General features: G+C 36.1%; 1 protein-coding gene across 3 annotated transcripts in view; it reads left to right on the top strand.

Annotated features, from left to right (window-relative positions):
* Positions 1-20,027, top strand: part of GNAQ (G protein subunit alpha q) — a 399,842-nt gene that overhangs the window by 272,091 nt on the left and 107,724 nt on the right. For all 3 annotated transcript variants that reach the window (XM_003761855.4, XM_031945503.1, XM_031945502.1), the window contains exon 3: positions 5,011-5,165. In XM_003761855.4, the coding sequence (XP_003761903.1) occupies positions 5,011-5,165 (155 nt within the window). The remainder of the gene's footprint in view (positions 1-5,010; positions 5,166-20,027) is intronic.

A 20,027-nucleotide genomic window follows, 5' to 3' on the forward strand; every position in this document is an offset into this window, starting at 1 on the left:
GCCTCTTCTCCCTGGGCTGCCCTGGGTCTTCTTTCACTGTGCCTGCACTGGGCCACCTCCCTCCTCTCCCCCCGCCCCTGCTTGAAACATACCTTTCCTGAAATTCTTCCAAAATATCTTCGCCTGGAACTTTGTTACATTCCAAATTTTTATGGATTCTGTCTCTACAAAATGAGTTCAGAGGCTTAATCTGATATTGATCTGAGGGAATCAAATAAGAGCTCAGACAAAGACCTGTCTGCTCTCCACCATCTTGATTCTACTCCTCTATCTTACTCTTTTTTAAAAGACTTGGCTCACAGGGTAGATGGGAAATATATTCAGAAACAGAGGTGATATAAAAAACAAAAGATAGCAATAAAAATTAATTAAAGATTAATATCCAGTAGTAAGCTATGTGCTGTGCTTAGGGAAGTAGTTCTTAACTTTAGGTCTATGAATGATGTTGAAGAATCTGGGGACTTGGATGGGGCAGGGGAAGGGAACATTTACATCCTTATTTTCAGTAACCTTTATCTGATTTAGGATTTCCTTCAATATTTAGAAAATATTACTCTGAGAAAGTGTTCATGGATTTCACCAGACTGCCAAAGGGATCCATGACAAACAAAAGGTTAAGAACTCCTGACTTAGGGGACAAAAGGAGAGAATATCTAAGAAATTGGGAGTGGTCACTAATGTCATAAGCTGCAGAAAGATGTAAAAGGAAGAACTCTCAGAAAGTGCTATCAAATTTAGAAATTGAGAAAGATCATTTGTAACCATTCTGTCAGCCTATATCTGTCTTCCTTTTCACTGCCAAATTTCACACTGTATGTGAGGGGGGAGTTGATTATGCTTACTGCTTCTATTTCTTCATATTCACTCATTTCTTAGCTTTTTGAAATCTGTTTTCCTACTTCTTCACTCCATGAAAGCTTGAAGGAACGTCAGAGGCATATAAAAATTCTTTTAAGGATATGAGATAATGGAACCTTCATGAAGTCAGAAGGGGTAAGAGAGACAGAGACATAGAGAAATGGACCATGTATGAAACAAAGAAGGAGCTCTTAAAGAGATGGCCTTAATTTTTTAGAAAAGTAGGAGATGAAATATTCTGTTCGAACAAAGAGGTTTGGAGTAATTTGAGTATTTGAGGAGGTCTGGAACAGTTATCACGGGGGTTTGATATAATTTAATGAGGAGAAAATAAGAATTATTGTGGTGCCATGAGACCTCAGTTGAGACTAAGTACCATGAATTTGTAGAACTTGACACAATTGCATAACTTTTTCTAGGAATGTTCAACATCTCGTGAGTAGGCATAGAGAAGGGAAATGGTGGAGGATCATATAGAATTGGTGTGCTGAGAATTGTTTTCTTAAAATTAACTAGTGTTTATATTGTGCTTTAAGGTTTTCAAGGCATTTTACATGAATTATCTCATTTGCTCCTCATAGCCACCCTGGGAGATTTGTATTTTTATTATTCCCATTCTACAGGTGAGGAATCTGAATCTGAGAAAGGCTAAATGACTTGCCATACAGCTACTAAGTATCTGATTTGAACTCAAGTCTTGGATCCATGTCCATCTAGCTGCTCAAATGGAATGGGGACAGCATTCAACATAGTTCTCATCCAAGCCATGTAATAACAAATTGCTAAGGAAGCACTAGAAGTTCCAAAAAGTCTGACAACTCAGCCAGGATCACATTGACATTGAGAGAGAGAGAGAGAGAGAGAGAGAGAGAGAGAGAGAGAGACAGGGAGAGACAGAAACAGGGGGAGACAGGAAGACAGAGAGAGACAGAAAGAAACAGACAGAGAGATGGAAGTAGTGTGGAGGTTGAGATGGGATTTGAGGCCTTCCTCAACTTCCAGCCCAGCTCTCTAACATGCCTGCTCTCAGAGGACTCCCAATCTAAGTGGGGATACAGAATACAAACCATAATTTATAACCAGTATATAGGCTAAATGAATTAAAAGTGATATCACAGGGAGGTCACTAAGATTAGGAAGGGCAACTAAAGGCTTCAAATAGAAGGTGGGACTTTAGCTGAGTCTTGAAGGAGGCAGAAATGAAGAGGGAGAGTGTTCCAAGCATGGTGGACAGCCAGTAAAAATGTTTGGGAGCAGAAATTAGAGTGTCATGTGTGAGGAACTGGAAGACTGCCATTGTTAGTGAATTGTAGAGTGTTTGGGGAGGATAAGGTATAAGAAGACTGGAAAGGGTGGAAGGGGCCAGGTTTTGGGAGGCTTTAAAATCCAAACATAGGATTTTATACTTGAACCTGGAGGCAATAGGGAACCACTAGCCTTTATTAAAAGGGGATTGATAGTCTGGTCAGATTTATGTTTTAGAAATATTAGTTTGACAGCTAAATGGAGGATGAGCTAAAGGAGGGAAGAGAGTCTACCAGGCTATTGCAGTAATGAAAGTAAGAGGTGATTGAAGGCCTTGACCAGGGTGATGTCAGTATTAGAGGAAAGAAGAGAATATATAAGAGATATTAGCAAGGTAGAAATGATAGGATTTAGCCATTACATGTGTCATATGTTTGATTTGTTTGAAACAAGAGAGGTTTCTGCCCACCTGCATTTTTTATTTCCTTCACAAGCTAATTGTACAATATTTCAGAGTCTGATTCTTTTTGTACAGCAAAATAATGGTTTGGTCATGTATACTTATTGTGTATCTAATTTATATTTTAATATATTTAACATATACTGGTCATGCTGCCATCTGGGGGAGGGGGTGGGGGCTAAGAGGTGAAAAATTGGAACAAGAGGTTTGGCAATTGTTAATGCTGTAAAGTTACCCATGCCTATAACCTGTAAATAAAAGGCTATTAAATAAATAAATAATAAAAAATAAAAAAATAATAAAAAATAGAAACAAGAGAGGTTTCTTTAATGTATAAGCTTTATTTTCAAAGTATTGAAAGCTATTAGAGTTATTAAAGTCTTGATTAACAAGAGTGGTCAGCTTAGATTTTTTCTCCTAGACAATTGATATTTAATGAGAAAATTATTTCAGTTTCAACACTGTCAAAAATCCTTCTAAAATGTATCTATTTAAATATTCTTTTGCCTTAATATAGTATCATGAACGTAAATGAATTTTTGTGTGTTGATTAAACACTTCACTCACACCTACTACCACCCTGTTCAGGCCCTTATCACCTCTCAATTGGAACTATTTTAACAGCCTTCTAATTGGTCTTTCTGTTCAAAATCTCTCTCCCTCCGATCTGCCCTCCACACATATACTGAAATAACCTTCCTAAAGCACAGGTCTGACAATGTCATTCTTCTGCTTTAAAATCTCCAAAATAATTCAAATCACAACTCCAAAATGCCTTTCCCTATTCCCCTTTCTCCCAGCATAACCCACCTACCCCAAGTAATCCCCTGTTCAGACCTAAGCTCCTCTAAGGACAAGTATTGTTTTGGTTTTTCCTTGTATCTTCAGCCCTTTGTTCAATGTCTGCACCTAGCAGGTGCTTAATCAATGCTTGTTGACTATTCACCACACTGGTCCTAGGGCAAAATACAGCAAGTCCTAAAAATCAGTGCCACTTAAAGCTAGTTAAATAATTAGAGGTTAAAACAGAAATATAGGTATTCCTTAGCCTACCATTTAAGATCCTTCACATCCATCTGTGGCCATCCTTTTCACCTATATCACATTTTAGTCCCTTTCAAGTGCTCTGTATTCTATGAAAAATATACTAATCATTCCCTGCTTTTGGGATACCATAACTTTTGTCTCTGGCCATTTACGTAAACCATCCCTTTATTCCTAGAATGTACACTCTCCCCATCTCAACTTTGACATAGTTCTCTCCCTTATCAAATTACTTTTGATTTATTACTTTCTGTTTTTATATGATTATAGATTTTGGAGCTCATGTAGCTCAACTACTCTCATTTGACAAATGAGAAAACAAACTCTCAGAGAAGTGAGGGTCTTACTTTCAACTTCCCAAGTAGTAAGTGACAGAGAGCCAGAATTCAAATCCAATACTTTTCCACTGAACCATGTGGCTTATTGCATCATGCCAAATGAGTTTAAACTCATTGAAGAAAAGATGTTTCATTTTTGTCCTCTATTACCAACATGGAGATTAATTCTTTTCATATAGTAGTTTTTTAAATGTTCATCCAACTGAAACAGTAATAACAATGGCTGATATTTATATGTTTAATATGTGCAAAGCACTGTTCTAAGTGCTTTACAATTTTCTTCACAACAATCCTGTAAGGTAAGTGCTATTGTTATTCCCATTTCACTGGTAAGGAAACTGAGTTGAATTAAATTGAACTAAATTGATGGTGTTATAATATTTCAGAGAATCTACTCTGAAGATCATTGTTATTATATTGTAGGCATAAAAGAAATGTTTTAATATGAACTGACTCTACAATGTATCAACAAATTGTTGTGAATATTCCTTAAAAAAACCCAACTTAAATATTTGATTTAACTAGATTGTTGTTGTTGTTGTTGTTGTTTTATTTTTTCTGTCTTTTTAAAATTAGAATATGGCAAGGGACTGGAGAATTCTAGTTAGCTGAATGGTTTGGTTAGTTGATACAAGTAGGAAAACAATATGAACCAACTAATAAAGTCTAAACTTTTTATTTTCCACCTTTCCCCCTCTTCCCACTCCTTTCACAATATTAACTACACCAAGTTTGTGATATTTAGATGACAAGAGATTAACATTTTGTTGAAGGTTTGAATATAACTTGACCTTCAATTAACTTTAATCATGTGCATAGTATTCTCAAGGATTACTCTAAAAGAAAAACTGAAAACTGGGTTATATTTCAAAACCCAACATTTCAAAAAAAAAAAAAAAGATTGATCTATATAAAAGAATTTGGTTGATCATTATTTTTAAAAAAATTATCTGTTTTATGAGAAGAAACATGACCAATAAATATAACAAGCATTGCAAATGAAAGATGATTACTTTTAGTCGACTAAAAGAGAATTAAAGTTGTTGTTTTCTTTTTTGGAAACAGGCCCATGCACAGTTAGTTCGAGAAGTTGATGTGGAGAAGGTGTCCGCTTTTGAGAATCCATATGTAGATGCAATAAAGAGTTTATGGAATGATCCTGGAATCCAAGAATGTTATGATAGAAGACGAGAATATCAATTATCTGACTCAACCAAATAGTGAGTAAATGGCATGAGGGCTCCTTGGCTATTTCTCCTCATTTCATTAGATAGTTGCTGGGATAACATATCTTTCTGCTAGAATGTAGAACTTCTATTATTAAGTGTTCCATTTGAGTCAAACTTCAAAATTGGTTTTTGTGGACATAAAATTTCATACACATATAGTTCTGGGCTATATTTATGAAGGAGCTCATTGTGAGTAGAGATTCTTTCATTCATTTAATTTGTATCTCCATTGCTTAATACAATGCCTGGCATACAGGAGGCCACTTGTTGATTGATTCCAAAGTAACTGAGGAATGGAGGGATATGACTCAACCCTCCTTTCTCCTTCCCAAATTGCAAACCAGCTCTTCCCAAGTATACATTCCATTGTGATGCTGAAATAGCATAATAATAATAATAATTTTCAGTAGAAATTTGTTGTCTTGTTCTGATGCTACAAAACACCTACACACATTTGAAAACTGCAAACAAAAAACAAGCTTGATTCTATAGCTTCCTGAAAAAACTTCAAAGTACCTTATCTTTGGCTGTCACACACAGAATCTACTGCTTTTTTTTCCCCCAAAGGCAGCATCATTCTGACTGGCAGGTTTTCCTTTTCATGAGCATTGTGTGCGAGTCTAATTATACCTGCATTCCCAAATTATTTTGTGAGCTGTCAAAGAAAATAGTATGCACTGAGAATGATTTGCTTCCTAGAGAGATCTATTTGTTACTTCTTCTGTGTCTGCCTAGCAGAAAGGGAAGTGAAGACTTGGCAATTATATCTGGTTAATGTGATGAATGTAAACAATAATTCAATCAGGTCTTAAAATGGATTTCCCCCTTACTAGCCTGTTACTTAACCATATTTGGATCTTCATTGAACATCAAACCAATTATTTGTTGAATTTTCACTTGATCTGGATCTATATAGACAAAGGCACAGTGGAAAATATTCTGTGGAATCTCAAATTAGTAGTTTGGTGCAAGTTGTGCAATACACTCAGAAAAATGGCAAATTGGTACTGAATCAGCAATGCCCTGGATTCAATTGGTAGAGTTCCTATTTAAAAATTTGGTTCTCTTGTAATTTAATTCTTAATATCTCTATAACTTATTAGGTAATCTATAACAATTGACTAGTATTTAGCCCATTTTGTGGTTAAAATATTCTGTGTCTTCCCTGGAATGCCTTTGTTGCTCATATCATTCCTTTTTTAGCCTTTCTCCTTTTTCAACTTGTCTTTTACCCCCATTTTCTTCCCCTCCCAACATCTTCAGCTGTTGCAGTACCTTTGCCTCTACAATTATTTGTTCAAGCTTCCATCTCCTCGTGGTCTTGTTTCCTTTCCTCTTTGATCTTTCTCTGCTATCTCAGCTTCCAGTAACTCCATCACATTCTATTACATTCCCTAACCATGATTCTGGACTCATGTTTCTTCTCTAGCCATCACGCTACCAACACCCTCACCTCTTGCAATATCAGTTCTACCTGCTACTCAACCTTTTAATATTACTTTCCCCTTTTCACTTTATTCTGTTGGTGCCTGTTCTGGGATCATTTATTTCTTTCTCCTCTAGCCCTCATCTTTTCTCTCCTTTTAATCCTTCTGCATATGTTTTATTTCTTCCCTGTGCTTCCTTTTCTAATCTTTGCCTATTCTCCCCTTCCTGATGGGGTTTTGCTTCTGGGAACCAAATCACCATACCAGAAATGAAGTAAGTGCTCATCAGGATGAAGGGCTTCTCCCTAAGGAAGGTTTCATTTCCTGATTTGCACTCTTCCAGGGGGTCCTTCATTGAGAACTTGGTGACTATCTTCACAATCTACTAGTTGTAGCTCTTCTGGTAAGGTCCTAGAGGTATTTACAGTGATGCTCTCTCAGTTATCCCAGGGATGCCCTGGGAGTGTGTCCATGGAATTGATTGAGAATTGGTGGCTTTTGCCCCTCCTTATGTAAAGAAAGAAAAGGTCTATCAGGTAATACCCTTCTCATACTAGGAAAGCCACCATCTGGGAAACATGCCAGTGCAGGATAAAGTGAGATAACTTAACAAACATTCTTGGTTGTAGTGTGTAGAGGGCCAACTGAATAGTTAGGAAGGTCTTGATTTGATTCCAGGTGTCTATACTTACTAGCTACATAGCCAAGAGCAAGACACTGAATTTCTCAGTAACCCAGGTAACCCTCTAAGAGTACATGTTGCAGAAGAGTTTTGTTTTAAGTGAAAGGAGTTTCTATACCATCAGTTTCCTACATGGGATTAAATGACTAGTATGAAAACCTACCTCAAAAATGCTACCTGGACTTTCTCCTCCCCTTATTTTCCCCATTCCCCCCCCAAGTCTGTCCAGATTTTATTAGTGTAGGTTGTAACTCCTGGTAAGGAAATCTCCATTGATAAAAATCAACTAGTATGCAATTAGGCAGCTAGATGCAATAAATAGAGCACTGGACTCTAGTGACTTCCTGACTCCCTTCAGAAATCTGAATTCAAATCTGACCTTAACTAGCTATGTGACCCTAGGAAGTCACTTAATCTCTGTCTACCTCAGTTTCCTTATTTGTAACATGAAGATAATAATAATACCTACTTCATAGGGTTGTTGTATTAAATATTAAAGGATTTGTAAAACCTTAAATTTCTGTGTATATATTAAGTATTATTACCATCGTTATTATTTTTTAAAATAATCTCAGAGCATTGCCTAGGACACTAAGTGCTTAAATAACAGATAGGACTCAAACTCAGGGCTTTCCTGGCTCTGAGACTAGCTCTCAATCTACTATACGACACTGTCTTTTCTAGACATACAGAAGCAAAATTGATATGTTTTCCCTATTGCCCCTATTATAGCTCTGAGATGTTTAATTCTTCCTTTTCAGTGTTTTCACAAAAGAGGAAAGTGGAAAGCATGTTGCCTTTGCAAGCATACAGCTTGAGTCTGTGGTTTCTTGGATTCTTTCTTATGCAGCCTTGTTCCATGTGTTTCTAAAATGCTTTCACAGCAGATGCTGGAATAACTGACGTGGATAATGAGAACCAGGCTGCAGGTCATGTTTATTACAGATCATTCAAGCCCAAATATCAAGCAAATTTTCATATGAAAATGAGTCTCTTTGCATTCAGAAACGCTGCTATTACTTTTTTTTTTCTTTTTCATTTCTTTTTTTTTTCATGCAAACTTGTAATATATCTCCTTCCAATTTTGCTTCACTTGGGGTTTCTTATTTAGATTTTTCAAAAAACAGAACCAAAAAATCCAAATATCATAGTATCTGGGAACTAATTTCATGCAAAGTCCTTCTATAATCAGGGCCACCTTCTCTCAAGTATCATTCAGTAACCCTCAGGCAGGCAACCAGGTCCAACCAAGTGTAATGGAATCAAGCCAGGAACTGGTCACTGCCACATTTCATTTCTCTAGTCAGTGAGACTTAGTGTGTGACAATATGAATTGGCTAATCAGATAGCTGAAAATATAAAAGTAAATTGGGTTGGTTTTCCAAATACCAAATAATGTGATTAAATTACCATTCTGAATTTTTTGTTCTCGGGGAAATCAGAGTTAAACTCTCTTAGCTGAAGTTCTACTTTGGATCATAGTGAATACAGATTACTTAATTAACAAACACAAAAGGAATGCACACATAGGCAGTTCTTTCACTTCTGAAACTATAGACAAGCTATATGATTTCAGGATGATGCAAATGACATTCTTGAAGAATACATTTCCAAGGTTTGGCAGAGCTTTAAAGCCAGAGTATAAATTTCTATCTTCTCAAATCTTTCTGATCAGAACTTTTAGGGATCACTGAACATGTACTTGAAAATCATTATTCCTTATCTATCCAAGTTGTCTGTAGGGGCTTTTTATGCCCATGGGTTTTAAAAGGAAATTTTAACACTATAAATTTGAGGTAGGAGAGGAGTTAGAAAGCTTGCAGTTAATTGCTTGAAAGTTGTGTCCATATTTGTAGGGGTAAAATCCACAGATATTCCAGAAACTTCATTTGACCCATAGTTTTAGCTTTCTTCCTTGAAAAATCTTTCTCTGTGGTTATTTGTAAGAAAAAAAAAAGTAAACTGATTTGAGTTTCTCCTGTTCTTGATTATCCACTTTCTGATGGTAATAAAGGTGTGAAATGGTCCAAGAGTAGGTGCAAGAAAATTGGCTAACTCATTAACTAGATAAGTGGTGCCATATAAAGTGGAGGATAGTATTAGCCTTGATTTGTTCTTGAAAATACACACACACACACACACACACACACACACACACACACACGACACATCTCTTGAAATTCTGGAAAGTTTCAAAGAATACATTATTTCGTTTCTCATTATTAACATGAAGTCTAAGGACTTTAATAAGAATTAAAAACAGGTACCCTTTGGTTTATTTTATTGGGGTTTACCACCTGCTTTAATGTACAAAGGAATCATTTCTAATGAGTTCACTGCTTACATCAACAGTTCACTGCTTACATCAACAAAAGTACTGTAACATTAATCAGGGGATACTCATATCAACTATACTATTAGGAGCCTTTATTTTTAGAAACCTTAAAATATAGTCATTTAAAAAAAAAAATCCCCACTATGTAAAGAAATAGTTGATTCTTGCCTTAAAGCTACAAATTATCCAGATTCTTTTTTTTTTTTTTTTTTTTTACTCAAACACTTAGAATTGGATATGTGGAGGAAGAGGGTCTATTCTATGGCAGGAACCAACCAATTATCCATCATCTCTTAGCTACATCTTGAACCCTTTCAAGTTTCTGTGGATCAGTCATTCCAAAGTCCATGGCAACAGAGATTGTATTATGTACTTACAGATGGGACTCTAAAATTGTATATAGACTTCTAGTTAAACCAGAATTGAAAGAGTTTCTACATTAAATCTATCACTTACTATGTGCCAGACATTGTGCTAAGTCCTAAAAATGTAAAAAAAATTCAAAAACATTGCTCCTTTCTTCAAGGAATTTGCATTCTAATAGACAATACAAAAGTAATTGTGTACATATTATGAGATATACAGCTTTAATAAGCTCAAGTACACCAAGACTTTTGGAACACCCTAAATGTGTTGTGTAAATGTAAGATAATCATGGTCAGATAACACTACCAGCTAAAGGGACTAGGGGTTTTTGCTGGAAGAAACCAAGAAAGGGGAAGCATCATTCCAGTCATATTCCAGTCATATAACCTGTACAAAAACATAGAATCACAAGATAGAGATCTATGTATGAGGATGATTATGCAGTCTTTCTCAATGGCCTCTATGAGGTTACTGTAGGTAGATTATGGGGAAACAGGAGTAAAGTATAACAAGATTTGAAAGACAAAAAGGGGTCAAATTGTAAACAGTGTTAAATGCCAGAAAGAGAATTTCACATTTCATCCAAGAGGTGATAGAGAATAAAAGTTTATGAATATAGGACTCATATGATTAAATCTGAGCTTTAAGTAAATTACTCTGACAGCTGAGTGGAGAATGAACTGGAATAAGGAGAAACTTGAGGCAGGAAGACCAGTTAGATGATTGTTGAAATAGTCTGGCCAAGAGATAGTGAAAAAGTGGTAGCTATATTAATTCAGATAAAAGACTGTGTACAAGAGATAGTGTAAAGATAGAAACCATATGATTGAGAACAGATTGAAACCTTCTATGAATGGGATCTTGTAAAGAAAAGCAAACAACCTTATAATTAAAGCTAACCAAGCTACAATAAAGCCATAGTGCAAAGAGTGATGACCAGAAGTCAGGAAGATTCTTCCTCCTGAATTCCAATCTGGCCTCAGACACTTACAGCCTGACAACTAACCTTGTTTACCTTCTTTTCTCATCTGTAAAATAAATTGGAGAAGAAAATGGCAAACCTCTTCAATATCTTTGCCAAGAAAACCCTAAATATAACTAAACCAACTGAAGCACAGCATAGTAAATTAGTAGTGCTTACTTGAATATAAAGAAAGTAGCCAAGATGAATTTATCTGAAGAAAATATCAATAATATAGAAAGAAAATATATAAAGAAAATACCAATAATATAAGAAACTTTTGCTTATTTTGACTATTTTTATCCATTGTCTGATATCTCATAGAAGTTGTTTTCTAAGAATCATTCTAGATTTGTACTTATAAGACAGTCAAAAGTTTAGAATTGTACATTTATCTTCCATGGAGAATTCAGATGAGTACCACATGTGGTGTACTTATTCTTCCATTTTTAGTCTAGATTACAATGTTTTTATTCTTAAATATGCTTTATCATTTTCTACCAGTCATTTTAGGAGAGCAAAGTGGTAGAGTTATCAAGCAATTTCATCTCACATTGTTAGAAAAGAATGGTCATAAGCAATATTGATGGGAATAGAGACTGGACATGTAATTTCACTGATGGAGGAAACTCCTAGTAGTATAAGTTGGTACTTTCTCAGCAACTTCTAGACTTAGAGAGATTCTTAGAGCACTAAGAGATTAAGTGATTTACCAAGAGTCATATGGCCACCATTTGTCAGAAATGGGATTCAAATGAACTGGATCTTCCTGATTTCAAATCTGCTTGTCTCTCTTTTACCTCATGCTGCCTCTCAACTACTCACTTTGATATATAGCATTTTAATGATTACAAAATACTTCTCACAACATCTGTTAAGTAGGTAGTAAAAATATTTTGATACCCACTTTATAACTGAGAAAAGTAAAATTAACTGTGTGGCTTGTTTATTATTGCACAGCAAGTAACAAAAGCTAAGTCTTAAACCCAAATCTCCTGACTTCAAGGCCAGTGCCTTATCTTATCCACTAACCTGGCTTCCCTGGGGGGGGAGATAATGGCAAAACACTTGGATTTGCTTTTGTTCAATTGATTTGCCATATGCTTACAACTTGGCAGTATGTTTGTGCCTCCATTCTTGGAGCATTATTGTAAGAACACAGCACACACTGTGGCCAGCAAATTAATGTATGATTCTAATACAGAGGACACAGTTGCCAGAGGTCTCCTAGGGAGAATATTCTTGGCTGGTTTTCTATTTTGTTTGGTTTTGTTTGTGACTGAATGAAATCAGATTATCTCGTACTTCTAATCAGGATTTCCTTTTAAAGTAGCTTCATTATAACTATAGCAAATTATCTAATAATGACAGTCATTTCTTATCAGTACACCTATTTACTCTTTTTTTTTTCCTGACAGTGGCAATTGCAAATACATGCTGAAGCTATTTTCTCCTAATGCTTCTTTTTGAAATGCTTATCTGGAGTTGGTAGAGATTGAGAGTAAACCAAAATATAAGATACTGGAGAACAGGGAAGGGGGGATCTTCCCTGGTCTTCTGAGATGTAAATTCCATTCTGTTATTTTATAATTGTCTCTAATTTTAATAAATCACAATGTTTCATTTGATTTTTTTAAAGAAAGAAGTCAATGTTTTTGTCCATTGGTCTTCCTTTTTTGTCTGGAATGTTCACCCTTTGAATCTCCTCTCTTTGAAATCCTTTTCTTCCTTTAAGTTTATTAATGGCATAATGAAAACAATCCTGAGAAGTGAAGTCAGAATACTTAAGTTTGAAATTAAGCAAGGCCTGAAGCTTCTCTTGGTCTTTGTTTTCTTATGTGAAAAATTAGGAGATTGGGTTTGATGGTCTCTAAGCGTCTAAAATTCTATCAAATTCAATGTTCATTGTGAAGTCTTCTGTGGTCTGCCTCATTTTGAACTTTTATAGGCCTTCTCTGTAGCTCTCCTGTGGCATATATAATTTTCTTTGTATTATTTTACTTTTATTATTTCCTTGTCTTAACTCTCCTTGAAGGAGCCCTTTTGGTATAGTGAATAATTTTGGACTTCTCCAGTGACCTGGGTTCCAATTTTCACACGAATTTTAAGTAAAATTTTAGGTAAGTCACTAACCTTCTTCAAGCTCATTTTCCTCATCTGCAAAATAGGGGTATAATACACATGATTGCATTTTGTAAAACTTAAAAGTTCTATAAAAATATGTTTCTGTTAAATTATAAGTCTCTAATCCAAAGACTTGAGAGAGAACATTCTATGGAGAAAAGAGAACCAGTTTTAAAGTGAGAACATGTGTTCAAATCCTAGCTATCACCTCCTATTTTGTGTGACCATGAACAAATTATTGCTTCCTTTTCTGTCTCCAGTCATTCCCCTGAAAAGTGAGAGAATTAGGCTTGATGACTCTGATTTAGACTGTCAGTTTTCAACTTATGATCTTGTTAGTCAGTAAACATTTATTAAGCACCTACTAGGTGAGGATACAAAGAAAGGCTCCCTTTCCCCCCCCAAAAAAAAATATCACTCTCAAGGAACATACAGCTAATGGTGATAACATGTAAATTACTATGTGCAAAGTATAAGTAGGATAAATGGAAGGTAATAACAGAGGGAAGAGACTAGAATTTAGAGGGATCATGAGGGTCTGTTTTGTGGAAAGTGAGATTTTCACTGGGACTTTACGGAAACCAGGAAGCCTAAGAGGTAGAAATGAGGAGAGAGAGAATTCCAGCCATGAGAGGACAATCAAAGAAAACACTGAGTTAGGAGATGAAGTATATTTATGTGGGGAAAGCAAGGCCAATGCCACAAGATCCCAGAATAAACATGTGGGGATTATTAAAGTGTAACAAGACTGAAAAAAGAGGGAGAGGCAAGATTATGATGAGCTTTAAATGTCAAACAAAGGATTTTATATTTTATACTGAAGGTGGTAGAAGCCATTGAAGTTTATTGAGTAGAGAAGTGACATGGTCAGACCTGAGTTTTAAGAACATTGATTTGACAGCTCATGAAAGTTTGACAGCTGGAAAAGACTTGAGACAGGATTTGAGATCAATCAAATGGCTATTAGAATAGTTCAGGAATGAAGTTATAAAAGCCTGTATAAGGGTTGTGCTAGTGTCAGAAGAGGGAAGGGAGTGTGTTCAAGAGATGTTCATAAGGTAAAAAATCAATGGAACCTGTCTATAAGTTGGATTTGGGGGTGGTGAGAGAGTGAGAGTAAAGGATGACAAGTTGGGAGCCTGAGTTCCTAAGTGTATAGTGGTGTTTTCAACTGTAACAAGGAAGTTCAGAAGAGGAAAGTGTATATTAGGAAAAATAATCAATTCAATTCTGAATATGTTAAGTTTAAGATGTTCATGGAGTATCTGGTTTGACATATCCAGTAGCCAAAATAAAGATACAAATCTAAAAATCTACAGAAAGATTAGAGCTAGATAAGAGATTTGAGAATAATTAACATAGAGATGATCATTGAATCCTTGGAAATTGATCAGATCTAATGTAGAAGAGGGGGAAGAATAATAAACATTTATGTAAAATCTGCTATGTGCCATAGACTATGCCAAACCAATATTATCTTATTTGAACCTTCAAAAAATCCTGCCATGTGGATGCTATTATTATCCTCACTTACAGTTGGGAAACTTAGGCAAAGCAAGATTAAATAACACTCAGGATCACAACTGTCTGTCTGAGGCCAAATTTGAACTCAGGTCCAGTGTTCTATCCAGTGCCTTTAGTGGGAAGAAAAAGAAAAAAAGAACCAGGATTGAACCTTGTGGGACACCCACAGATAGTGGGTATGATCTTAAATAAAAATTCAGGAAAGGAGACTAAGAAAGAGTGGTCAGGAAGGTAGGGTAAAGGCTTCAAGTGAACCAAGGTAAGACAGTGTCTCAGAAATCTCAAAAGAAAATAGTATCAAGGAGAAGAAAGTGTTGGAGAGTACCAAAGCTTACAAAGAGGTCAAAGATGAAGATTTTAGATTTATCAGGTCAAAGATGAAGATTTTAGATTTATCAGCTAAGAGATCATTAGTATCATTGGACAAAACAGTTTCAGCTGAATGATGAATCTGGAAGCCAGACTATATAGAGTTATGAAGAGAATGAGAAGAAAGGAAATGGAGGCAACTGCTGTGGACACGGAGATCAAGGAGTTTAACCACAAAAGAGAAGAGACATGTGGGATAATAGCTAGTAGAGATAGATGGATCAAATGAGAAATGTTTTGTTTTGTTTTGTTTTTCATCTTTTTCAAGGGTAGAGGAGATATGAACATGTTTATGGCAACAGGGAAATAGCCAGTAAACACAGAAAGATTTAAGATAAGTAAGAGTAAGGATGATAGAGGGGCAATTTGCTGGAGAAAATGGGATGGAATGGCATTCCTTGTGCATGAAATGTGGTTAACTTTGACAAGTAAAGTTACCTCTTTTTGTGAGATGGATATGGAAGAGGAGATGGTAGCAGAAGGAATCAGGATGATTAGGTGAAAGGTAGAAGAGGAAACTCTCAGTGATGCTCTCAATTTTTTTCCCATGAAATAGGAGACAGGATTTTTCCATGAGAGAGTGAGGAGAAATGAACCGGGTTTGAGGGAAGAACTGTCCATGTTAATTGGTAGGGGGTTTTAAAACTGACAACTTTAGTTCATGAGATTCTCTAAATTCTAATTAAACATTCAGACAAACTGAATTGCCATTTGGTTATTTTCCAATTCACACAAACCATTTATTTTTTGTGAGCCAGGAAAGGGTTAAGATGCCAGTTTTTACTGACAAGGCCCTCCAAAGTCTGACTCTTGATAACCCAAAATCAGGTTGTTTGTTGCCAGAATTTTAAAAGTAACAATAAACTGTTTTCTGTTTTCCTAAAGTTCTCAAACTCTTAAATCTTTTGTTAACACTGTCAGTGCAAATGATTACAATTTACATATCCCTTTAGTGGGCTTTGATTAGGGTTCCTTTAAAACTGCTTTTGCTATTATGTTTCAAATAACAAATTTCACTGAACTGAGTAGATTTTCTTTCTCTCCCTCTCACCCCTTCATCCATGAATCCCTGTTGCAGTCAGGGAAAGAGGGAAGGGGACAAAAAGGGAAAGAAACTCTTTTTCTTCTATGCATTATTCTCCTAGTCCTGAGGAGGCCTTAATTTGGTTGAATTTGCTTAATTTAGTTTACACACACATAAACCATTTATGTTAACACTGGCATTGTATGTTGGTCACATCTAAAAACCCATGTAAAGTTTCTACAGTTATATACAATAAAGTAGTAACATTCATATAGCATATGTTTTACACTAAGCACTTTCGCATTCATGTGATCTTCATAACAACACTATTATCATGTCTCTTTATAAATCAGAAAACTGGGCAGAAATAAAATAATCTGCCATAAATTACCTAACTAATACAGAATAATGCATACTTAGAACTGAAACAGAGAATGATGGGCGTACCAAATACAGAGATTGGCTTTCTCACCTCATCCTGCCATGTTGTGTGCTGTCAGGGGCACCTGGATTCCTCCCAGGCAGGTGCTGGACACAGCTTCCTAAAGGGTAGGATGATGTGCAAGGGTTTCCCTTTGATGGTAGTTTCAGGCGCCAGAATTCAGGTATTGCTGACCATGGGGCCTTACCCCAACTCCATCCCCACTCCCTCAAGCTGGGTTGGGGAGGTATTTGGGCAAGTTTGTGTGGGGTCCTCACAGTTATTGCTTCTTCCCCCATGTCTACAGGTGAGGCAGAATTTGAGTTTCCCTACAGTTCTTTAGCATTCTCTTTTCTTAATCTGTTATGAGATGAGAGGGGTTAGCAAACAAAGGGACTTGGGCTATATCGATCTTGTTAGCAATCCCCATAACTAAGATAAACGGGACTCTGGGAAGTGGGGCTTGCTGAATGATCAGAGTTGTGGAGAGGGTCCTTTCATACCTTCTGGGGTGCTTTCCCAATGGAGCAGAAGGGGACTCCGGACAAGATAGGAGTCAAGGAAGGGTTAGCAAAACATTGCTATTTATCTTTTTTTTCTTTTTCACTCTCTTTTCCGAATGGGGTAAATTCCTGGAATTATCCCCAATGTCTTAGGAATTTTTTTTCTTGTAATCGTAAAATGACTAATTGCAAAATTCTTTAATCATTGCTCTCAAAACCTTGAGAATCTGCTAAGATTAAGTTCTGTAATTTTAATTACCTACCTTTATTTCTCCAGCTTGGCCAGAGCTGAGGTCCACAAGAATAATTCAGGCTTTTTTTCCCTTTTAAGGTGGGAATCAAGAATGTTAAGAAATCTTTCCCAGCATTCTACTTACTGCATTTTAAATCTTTCCAGGTAACAAATCTAGCTCACAGAACAAACATGACACAGACATTCTGCACAGAGACACAGACACAGACAAAAATGACATGGAAGAGAATTGTCCCACCTTTGCCAAAAGCCATAAAATTTATTTGCCAAAAGCTATCTTATAGTACCTCATGTCCTCTGGCGTCCCAGAGGAGGTGGAAAGGTGGCAAAGATTCCCTAAGAACGTTGCCAAAAATTTTAAGAATTCCAAATCTGGGCATCCCCAGTCAAGGAAAATTTGCTGAGTGGGAACCCAAGAAGACCCAGACTAGGCCTTCTCCTACTTGCTTAGGGTATCCTAGCTATAGGACTGAGGGAGGAAAAAATGGGGAACTTAACTTGATAAGGAGGAGCTGAAGCCAGGGGAGGTCAGACTTTCCCCACACAAGTCACCAAATGTTGAGGTTCAGAAAACTCCAAAATGTTGGGGCCACAGACCAGTGTCACAAGGTGTCTCAAGAGAATTTGCAGGCTTGAAACCCTCTCCAAATCAAGGGGCAAAATTTATTGTAATTGTAATAATACTTGAAGTGGGCTAAGTTCCAAAAGAATTTAGCAAAGAACCAGGAGAAAGAAGTTGAATTTATAGGATAAAGAGAAACCAAAGCTTTTATTTGCTAATTTTATGGCTTGTAGATATATCTGAGGGATGGTCTGTTCACTATTGTTCCAGAAACTTAGTTATCACAGATGAGCAGATGATCTATCTTATAATCAGCAATGTTTGTAGGACTATACTAAGGCCAGAAGTCTTTAGAATCATTGACAGACAGATTGCTGGAACAATAGCACTCTAAGGTCAGGGGATCTTAGGATTACTGTGATATTTCCCTTAGAAACTGTACCTCTTTCATGACCACATCACTCCCCATTCAAAAACCTCCAGTGCACTCCTATTGCTTCTTCTATTTAGAATTTCAAACCTTTTGTACCTTGCTCTAGCCTACCAAAAAATGGATTTTGTAAATCCATGACTCCAGTGGCCTAGTTGCTATTATAGTATTCATCTATGAAACTTAATTTTCTCTCTCCATGCCTTTGTACAGGCTTTTCGCATTCATGGAGTACTTTCCTTCATCACCTTGGCAGTCTTGAATCCTAGGTTCAGGTGCCACCTTCTCTCTCTGACCTTTTCTGATCCCTCAGTAATGAATACCTTTCTTACTCCCAAATAAAATGTAAATTTTGGAGATTTATATGTATCTGTTATTTCCCCAGATGGAATGTAAGTTACTTCATAGCTAGGGATGTCTTTGTATCACTAACGTCTGGCTCATAATACAGTATATAGTGTCTGGCTCATAATAAAAATATATTGATTAATTGAGTGATCAGATTTGATCCTTACAACAACCCTGAAAGGCAGATGCTACTATTACTTCCATTTTATATTTGAGGAAACTGAGGCAAGCAGAAGTATGAGACTTGCCCAAGATCTGAACCATTTCTGAATTGAAATCTTCCTAGTTTTAGGCTCAACACAATTCACTATATCTCCTAGCTACACAAACAAAAGAATTAGAGTCCACTATTATGTTTGGGGCTTGTTGTTGCTATTTTTAATTCCCATTTTTTTTAATAAATGAAAACTATTTATGGCAAAAGTTAAAATCCTGCAATCATTTGGATACTTAGAATTGATAATCAAAACACTGTTTCACCTCCACAATGTATTTTCTCCTTGAATGAGATGAAAATAGATGTGTTGATTTACCTTTTTATGACTAACCAAGTAGATAAAAGGGTTATGTTGCCTCTCAGCAACAGGGATCACATCAAACAGGTGTGAAAGATTTGAAAACAGACAATACCCTTAGATGTGTAGTGCACGAGGCACGCAGGGAAGAGATGCTTTGAACTCTTCCTTTTCTAGTAGCAACTTTATTCCACTGCTATGTTAATGGATTTTTAAAAACAAATATCTCCCTTTTTTCCAAATGACCCCTTTTGTTTCCTCAGTCTCAACTATGTAAAGATAGTTTCTCAAAAATCACTGGATTTCTGCTCTCTCCTTGGCTTCCCTGCTTTTGATAATGACTCCTAAAGCCTAGAAGAATGATCTAGCTTTTTAATTCCCTTAACAATATTACTATCACAATGAGGCCTCCTCTTAATTTTTTTTTAATAAAACAAACCTAGTTTCTGTAACCTTCTTTTCAATAATTAAAGTGTAAGAAGATTAACAGAACTCTTAACTGTCCCATATCTTCAGCTTTATATCATACTAGTAATATGAGTAAAAAAACCAAAAAGCTATACTATAATAGAAGTAACATCACTTCAGGAGACCCAGGTGCTGGAGAATTCCTCCATTTTTTGGATTATGTTATTTCTCTAGTCTAAGAATCTGTTTTATTTATCTTTTTATGATGGATAAGCTTTGCACCAAATGTTATCAAAGATTTCTTTTTCCTCTTGCCACCCACAGATACTTTTTTCTTTTTGGTTTCATGACTGAGGATTATATGCCTAATTTTTTTTTTCTGTTAGGTTTTTTAAAATTCCAGCTGTAGTACAATGTATTTCACTTGCCAACTTTTTCCTAGTTCCTTCCCTCTTTAAAAAATTGCTTTTAAGAAGTCTGTGCTTCTTCTTTCTGATGTTTTTTATGCCCCTATCAATTCTTACTTGGATACAGCCTTTGTGACTTAAGCTGTCTAGAACTACAATATCAGAACAGACTTTGAGAAGATCTTTGACTCCTC

This window comes from Sarcophilus harrisii, chromosome 1 (assembly GCF_902635505.1).
Source record: "Sarcophilus harrisii chromosome 1, mSarHar1.11, whole genome shotgun sequence".
Taxonomy (NCBI): Eukaryota; Metazoa; Chordata; class Mammalia; order Dasyuromorphia; family Dasyuridae; genus Sarcophilus; species Sarcophilus harrisii.